The following is an 8,675-nucleotide window of genomic DNA, read 5'->3' on the forward strand; positions in this document are numbered from 1 at the left end:
TATTCTTATAATAATGGCAAGATTTGCCAAAAGGGCAAAAGTACAGGGTATTCTAGTAGCTTTTATAATGCCTAAAGATTACTTATTGGTATATATAGGAGATAGAAAAGAGGTATTGTGAATACAAAGATTTTTATGGCAGTTGACGCAAATAAAAAACTGATAGTTTATTGTTTATAGATAGTAGACGACCGAGGTTTAGTAGAACGTAGTTGAAAAAAAGAATAAAGACTCATTCAATCTAATTGCAACCTCAAATTACAGTGATGAAATCGAATGCCAAGAGCCGATAGAAGTCGTGAGCTACAAGATCGGAGTCTGCAAGGTGTCTCCGAAAGGCAAGGACTGTTCCACCGTGTTCAAGCGGCTTGGGTACAACGTGAACAGCAACACCAGTGTCGTGCTCTGCAAGCCTAAGACCGGCAGGATGCATCAGATTAGAGTGCACTTGCAGTATTTGGGTGAGGATTTTTTAAATCACCTTGAAAATGTTGGATTCGGAAATCGGGTCTTTTATTTGCATTATAGCGTCTACCTATGTAAAAGTATTGGAAACATGAACACATATTCATGTTGATACTTAAACAAACTGACTTAATACTTATGTATCATTAGACCACTTCATCATCATCATCATCATCATCATCATCATCATCATCATCAGCCTATAGCAGTCCACTGCTGGACATAGGCCTCTCCAAGTGCACTTAATGTAACCAAATTGTTAGCGCGTCCAAGCCGGAATTTCTAGATTTCGTCAAACTTAGTACTTTGTTATGAGAACTTCTTTCAATCTCATAACCTGCCACCATAATCTTGATTGTATGAGAGCTCGTATTTACAAAAAACTTTAACATTACCAGATAAATCTTCTTCTTCTTCTTCTTCTTCCTGCCCTGTTAAAGAAATCTTACTCTACAAACAAACCCAATAATTAAACATTATTCTTCTCTGCCCAGGTTACCCAGTAGTAAACGACCCTCTGTACAACCACCCGGTCTTCGGTCCCCTCCGAGGTAAGGGCGGGGACACGGGAGGCAAAACAGATGAGCAGCTAGTGAGAGACCTGATAGCTATCCACAACGCTGAGAACTGGCTGGGAGTCGATGCTGCTGATGATGATCTGCTGTTCTCTAAGCCGGTGTCTGATGATAAAGGTGAGTTTTAGTACAGAAAAGAAGTTTGAATGTACTTGATTAATATGTACTTGTTCCGTCTAGTGGAAAACGGGCATATTGGGAATTGAAGATTGCTCAGAAATTGTGCTCAGTATAAAATAAATTATGGTATAGGTGTTAAACTAATAGCAACATTCAAGTCTTAGTAAAGTTAACTTCAGGGAATATTATTAGTTTTAACTTCAGGGGCTATTATTAGTTTTAATAGCAAAACTTACTATGTCCTTCCCTACAGTTGGTGAGGATGACTGCGACACAGGACCTGCTTCAAGAGAGTCGTCGCCGAGGTTAGAGTCACCAGCACCAGGAGTCACGCCTTCATCTATCATGACCCGTAAGTCTACCTTTACCATATAAATACCTTCATTATGACCCTTCTTGACCAGTACTGACTAAGACCCACCTTCGTATTTTCTGGAGCCTTTTGTGCAACAGGCCGCGGTAACTTTTTTGAACAATCTGGCTACCTCTAGGTTTGGAGATAAACTGAAGTTGGTCTACTTAGGTATATCATGATAGTAGCAGAATCACGTAAAAGACAATATCCCTACAACAAATAAACATAGTTGCTAATACACTCAGCGGCACGGAATCTGGCCCAAGCACATTTGGGCCTTATAACCATTATTTAAATGAAAAATCAGAATTTTTATTTTAAAATTGTTTAATTTACTCATTTTCCAAAAGAAAATGACTAACAGACAACAGAATTGTGAGGATTTTCATTAAGTTTCATTGAGTTAGAAAACAGAGTCCTTTACCGCAATAATCACCAAAAACTTTTAAATTCAACATTTTTAACAAAACAGAAAGTTATCGAATTTTAGTAATGGATGTTTCTTCCTCTTGATCTGATGACTGCCTGCATACGATCTGGCATGCTCTGGATCGTGTTTTTTATCTCCACCTGAGAGATCTCCTCCCAGGCAGCTACCAGCGCAGTTTTCAGTTCACTGAAAGTCCGTGGTGAGTTACGACTTGCTTGGACCTGTCTTTTAAGCATGTTCCAGACATGTTCTACAGGATTCATGGCTGGGTTTCTTGCAGGCCAGTCCAATTTTTGAATACCGACCTCGAACAAGTAATCGGTTACTCAAAGAGCTGTGTGAGGTTGAGCATTGTCCTGCATTATACGAAATTCTTCACTTCCTATGAATCCCTGACAGGGTAAAACATGATTTGGAAGGATCTCTTCAATATACCGCACTGTTGTCAGACGACTTTCGACAGCCAATAATTCAGTAGGGGCTTCTAAACTTCTGCCTCGGCAAACCAAGATGGACCCACCATGAAAACCAACTGTTTGCTTGGTAGTGGTGGGAAGAAACCATTCTCAGCGCTTTCCTCATTCACGTTCACGGCCGTCTGGAGCTCTTAAAACGACTCTGCATTCATCGGTCCATAAAATTTTACTCCATTAGTCATGCGTCCAATTTGCATGTTCTCTTGCATACCTAAGTCTGGCTACGCGATGGTGCGGGAGAAGTTCCGGGCCTCGAGTTGGTCTTCGAGCACGCAGATCCCGTTCCTCTATCCTTCTTCTTATTGTGCACTTATGGACGTTGACTTCTCTTGCTGTTTGCAAAGGCTGGCGTATCTCAAACGCAGTGAGAAACCGATTTTTCATTATTGCACGTACGATAAATCGGTCGTCGTGCGCCGACGAACACCTTACACCCCCACTTTCTGGTCTTCTTGTGTAAAGGCCAGTCTGGTCATGCATGTTCTATGCATATCTTTCACTTGTACGCGGTGCACTTAAAGTATCAACCATCTTCCACTGCGTACGCCCTTAACGTCTTAGCAACACCAATTGAGCAACTTGAGCTGCTGTAAGGGTAATTTTCAGATCAAATTGTGAAAAAAAAGAGAAACAGAAAACGATCATAATCATTTTTTTTTTTGGAACGTGCTTAGTACTTCGGCAATTTCTATCTGAACTTAAACTTAACTTTCTGCTTTGTGTTCCAACAACGGAATCTGTTTCTAGTGTTATAAAAGTTAAACAGACACACATTTTTCTGTATTTAAATTAACAAATACGAAAGGACTGACAATATGTCATATGAAATTAGAAGTTACAACAGCTATCTGGGCTGATATCTACTTGTGTTTGTTTGGGCCAAATTCCGTGCCGCTGAGTGTATATTGCTCCATGCTAAATCGAGATCCTTCTCTCTAATCATGACATTCTTCACCAGCAACTCTCCCGAGTCCGTCAAGCGGCGCGGAGGCTCCATCAGAGGTGAACTCTCCCGCGCCTTGCACACTGGCGCCGTCACCCGTCGCCTCGCCATCATTCAATGACGACTCCAATGATGCTAAGGTATGTAAAGGACCAGCTGAACTGTCATTTTGATGTATTCACACAAGAGGTGCAAGCAAAGCTTAAGTTCTTGCTGAAGTCGGTTTATGCGTACAATGTTAAATGAAACACATATTTCAATAAGTCCTCGCTGCCATTTTTGAACAATGTTTTTTTTACACCTAAAATTTTGCCAATCTTACTTTTTCCACGATGTTTAATTCCAGCAATCAGCTACGTCGAGCTGCCCTTGAACTTGCTTTCCATATGAGGTTAAGTTCTCTGGCAAATCATAAAAACATTTCCACCACTCAAGATTATTCTCCTCCCAACAGTCAGACAAAGTGACAGTGGCGACCCAAACGGGCTGCACCCCAGCGGCATCCAGCCACGCCAGCGGGCTGGCCACCAGCTCGGCGAGCGGGTCCAATGATGCCCTGTCCTCCGACCCTCACTGTTACGAGTGCCGCGTCAGGTACCGGGACCCAAGGCCTAGGGACCTCGTTATGTACCTTCATGCTTGGAAATACAAGGTAAGAGATCTTACATGCAATGTTTTTTTTACTTTATGAAAGAACAGCTCCAAATAAAGCTCCGTTTTTTTAGTGCATCTACTTCTCCCAGATCGTATTTCTTAATTCCTAAAAAACTTAAACCCAGTAAAAACTCGTAACTACTACACAACATTATATCTAGCCCGTTCCCAATTTGGTTTAGGTTGGCTAATACTTCAAAATCAAAAACCAAACTGCTTATTGACCATACTCAATTATAGTGACTGAAGAGTCCGTAAAATGTTCCAAACGAAATATACATAATATGAACACAATAATCTTCCACAGGGCCCCGGCTGGGAATACGAAACTGAACTGCCGCTGTGGGCCAGCATCGACTGGGATGAACCAGAGAACTCATAGTTACAGGAATTGACACCTCTCAGGACGCGCCTCGCCTCGACTCTGGTCATCAACTAATAGCAAAAACAAAAGAAAACCATAAAATAATTGTTTCAAATATCGAATGCGAATAGTTTTAAATGAATGTTCTGTCGCTTATTCCTTTTTCAAAACCTTTTTGTATAAGGCAGAATTGCATTTGTCAAAATTGTTTGAATTTAGAAAACGGTCGGTTGCACCATTTAACTGTGGTACCATTTTCAGTTGTCAAATCGCTGATTTAACCTACGGGAGGCGTGTACGGCTGGTTATGATTTGGTTCTCGTTATAGTAAAATGGTGCAACTCACCCTTATTTGTTACATTGACAATATTGATTTACGTCGTTGTATGTTTCTTGTTCCAAAAGTAGTGAAATATTGTAATATGTTACATGTTGTTGCATAAAATTTTGTTAAAAACGATAGTTTAAATGTTACTGTTTATTCAATTCGATTTGTTAATTATTGTAAATCAATGCCTATTAATTACAAAGGCCTTAACAACTTACTATTTTTATGGTTTATTTCAATAATTTAGAAGCCTTATTACGTAACAAACTGCCATTCACAATGGCTTTGATATGACAAGATGAATTGCTATCGCCAAGCAATTTGAATTGTCAAATGGAAGCGATTGCAAATGTGTCAATGTTATGCAATAGATGTTCGTTTTACCTAAAAAAAAGGTTATATACCAAATTGCGAGGCGCCCTAAACGACATTACTAACTTGGCTGTTACTATCACAGTGCTCTAAGGTAAGTTTTGTAATTAACGTAAGTGAGAGTTAGTCTAAGAATACAGTTATTTTACGAGCGTTGAAAATCGCAGTTCTGAAAAAATAACATTGAAGAAATTTTAGTCGACTTTAGAGCACATTTCGATTTTCTCTATAGCGATTTTTTTGACAATTCTTTTAGATTTACTTATATCATTTTTGTTCGTTCAGTTCCTATCGGCCTAAAAATATTTGGTCAAGCTTTTTAGTGACGTAGTTATTGTAAGGGAAATGTAACAATTTGTAATATGTACCATTAAAATAGTTATATCGCTTAAACGAGGCAGGGTCAGAACCACAATCATAAATGAATTATATTAAAATGATAATCATTTTTAAAAAGAAACAATGGGATAGCTCTTCTAATCTTATGTCGGAGTTTAGGCGAAATTTTGACTAAATAACCCGCCAAATGTAATTTTAATAGTGACTAAATGACAAAATATATTTTAGTCATTTTTAAAATAAATTTTAAAGCTGGTTACATCTATGACAGAAACATTTGTTTTCGTCATTTTTAAAATAACGTTTGGGAGAGGGATAATATTTCATTTCAATTGAATATTGGACCACTGCTATATTTTCTTATTATCTTGAAAAAAAAACGTATAATAGGACCACTGTTTAATAGAAAAGCTATCTCTGTAATATTAGATGCGTACGTTTACAATAAATGCATAGGTAAATTAAAGTAACAATAAAAATAATATGTCGCATTTTTTTAGGTGGCGTTTGTAGCAACCCACCACTTTTGGCTTCCATAGTTTTGAAGTAGAAATTTAAATATTTGGAGATAAAACCATAAAATTTTGTACTTTACATACATCAAGGAAATTAAAATTTTAATAATTCATTACTGACGTTAGAGGCCAGTTGTGATATGCATTTAATGTATCTATTATTTTTAATACCTACCATCTTTTAAAAGACAGCTTTCAAAACGGTTTTTACTTAAAACAAACATGACTAAATAATAAAGACAGTCTATTCCGCAAACTCAAAGCAGCAGATCCTAAAGACATATAAAAAATCGTTTGTTTTTTTTTTCTTTTTAAGTTTTCGAGTGTCTAGGGTTAAGTGAAAAGGGCGTATACAGTTTTTGGATTTTTAGTCAATTTTAAAATAATTTTAAATTTTGGTTCTTTTGAGCCTGTGTGTATATGTCCTTGCCAGTTCCAGTTTGTTTTTCTTTTTTTCAAAATATTGGATTGTTTTGGTACTTTTTAAAACGCGGGAACGTGTATGATCGTTTGTATCTATTAGTGTACTGTAGTATTAAAAATGTAAAAGACATTTTATTGTGACACTATGGTTTTTGTGTGCGATGCTTTTTATTTCTACATAAAAATTTAAAAAATCTTAATACATTTAATTTAATTAAAGTAAAATTTGTAACAAAATAAGGTTCGCCTACAATATTATAATCAAACTTGATTCTCAGTAAAAACAGGATTTTGTGTAATAAATAAAAAGCAACGCATACAAAAATACCCTAAATATATTATTCTCACGAGCTTTCGTAATATTAGTTTGATATATAAAAAAAGTATATATTTTTCTTACTTCTAGCGTAGTGGTAGCGAGCGATATACATTGTTTTTTGTTATTTATTATGAAATTGACTATGATTTTGGAATAAATCTCTTACTAGAACTATTAATGGTTTAATTGACACAATAAATAACCGTTTGAAAAATATTAAGATCCTGGCATTTTTTGAAAGGAACATTTTTTTCTTACTACACACTCACTCTACACAAAAATAAAAGTATTTTTTTCTTCTTGAAGATGTTGGGTCCTTATTCCGTATCATAGCAATTTCACTGTTATTGCTATCGGCTATGCAAGTGTACATGTAAATAAGCTAATTCTTATTCTGTGCTTTCTGTTCAAGCTGAAATCATGCTGGCAAACCATTATCTGTTTTGGGAACAAAACCATTGATATTTAAGAAACGGTAAAGTTTGAGATAAAAATATTTAAAAAGAAAGTCAAACAAAATACCTCTGTTTTAGTTCAATAATCCAAATATTCGTGTTTTAATTTTTTTATATCTATAATTATAGAACATTGTAAAATACGGTAGTGTGTACAAAATAAGGTATGTGGCATATCACCTAGGTACCACTTTAAATTGTTTGACGTGCTGACGTTCTTAAAATACGTGAAAAACCTAATTTTTGAAAGCGAAAGAAAATACATTAATAATGTACTTACTTTTTCACCTTCGAGCGATCAACATGTCAAACAATTTTTATCCGAAAGTATATTGTTGTATTTTTATATAGTATGTAAGACCCGTTCATAATATATATACTGTTACACGTAAAGTGAATTACAGAACGATAATTGAGCTTGAAGAAAGGCTGGCGACGTATTTGCGATTTTCTTTAAAGGTAACAACACACTTGCGACTAAAAATCGCAAAACTTTATGAATAAAATAATAATTTAACTTCGCTTTTTAGTGAAAACTAGGATGAGTTGAAATATTTCAGTTTTAGTTCGTCGCGCTGTCGATTCATTTATTTATAAGAAAATTTTCATGTGCCTTCTCAAAATAATGGTAAAAAAATAAAGATAAAATTGTAAAATGTTTTTAATTACAGTTACATATAATTGTTACACTTTTTAACATAAGTAGTGTTACATTTGGCACAGACGAGCTTCGTATTGTAAAATGCGGGTAGAGGACAACGTGAACATATTTACGAAAAATAAATTAGTATAAAAATGCAACGAAAATAATAGCTTTTTCACGACACTGATTAGTAAACTTGTAATTTTATACAACCAGGTTAGAAGTAAATATTAAAGGCCTCAAAAATATACACCGTATAGTAATAGAAATAAAAAATAAAAACCCAGTTTTTAAACAATTTAGTATATTCACAAAAAAAAATGGTTGTCCTCTACTTAATTTAAGAGAAAGCTCGTTTTCGGCACAATTTTGCAAAAATCAATGTTTGTGATTATATTTTGCATATTTCTTTTTAGTTATTTTTTTGTCGTTTTTTTTTTTGTTTTTCTAATAAATTAGTGTTGTCATTGTAATCGTAATTCGTGCCATACTTAATGGCTTGCGTTTCTATTTAGTTCACAAATGTTGTATTATTTGAACGATGACATAATGAAAGACAATTTGTTAATTTAATAAGTATTTCGTAATTAAGAATATAATAGTGTTTCCTTCTTTAGATTCGTGTTATAAGAATTCATGTTTCCACTTAAATTTAATTAGAATAAAAGTCATCATTGAATTTTGATGTTTTATTTATTTTCCTACTAGAAAAATCCATTCTACTCCATTGCGTATTCTTGCAGACTCCTTAATACGCAATGCTTTAAAAAAATCAAATGTTCTACTGACATGAATTACTAGTTGTTTTCCCGCAACCCAAGGGATCGGTTCAGTAGGTTCAAATCGGTTCAGTAGGTTCAAATCAGTTTAATCTTTAACTATATTAGTATGGATTTCAT

General features: G+C 35.2%; 1 protein-coding gene across 7 annotated transcripts in view; it reads left to right on the forward strand.

Annotated features, from left to right (window-relative positions):
• LOC110373989 (pseudouridylate synthase RPUSD2) overlaps positions 1-8,058 on the forward strand; it is a 427,971-nt gene extending 419,913 nt beyond the window's left edge. For all 7 annotated transcript variants that reach the window (XM_049852155.2, XM_049852154.2, XM_049852157.2 and 4 more), the window contains 6 exons: positions 265-461; positions 960-1,157; positions 1,414-1,512; positions 3,380-3,504; positions 3,819-4,016; positions 4,326-8,058. In XM_049852155.2, the coding sequence (XP_049708112.2) occupies positions 265-461; positions 960-1,157; positions 1,414-1,512; positions 3,380-3,504; positions 3,819-4,016; positions 4,326-4,400 (892 nt within the window). In that variant the 3' untranslated portion in view covers positions 4,401-8,058. The remainder of the gene's footprint in view (positions 1-264; positions 462-959; positions 1,158-1,413; positions 1,513-3,379; positions 3,505-3,818; positions 4,017-4,325) is intronic.
• The last annotated feature ends 617 nt before the right edge of the window (positions 8,059-8,675 follow it).

Source organism: Helicoverpa armigera, chromosome 6, assembly GCF_030705265.1.
Source record: "Helicoverpa armigera isolate CAAS_96S chromosome 6, ASM3070526v1, whole genome shotgun sequence".
NCBI lineage: Eukaryota > Metazoa > Arthropoda > Insecta > Lepidoptera > Noctuidae > Helicoverpa > Helicoverpa armigera.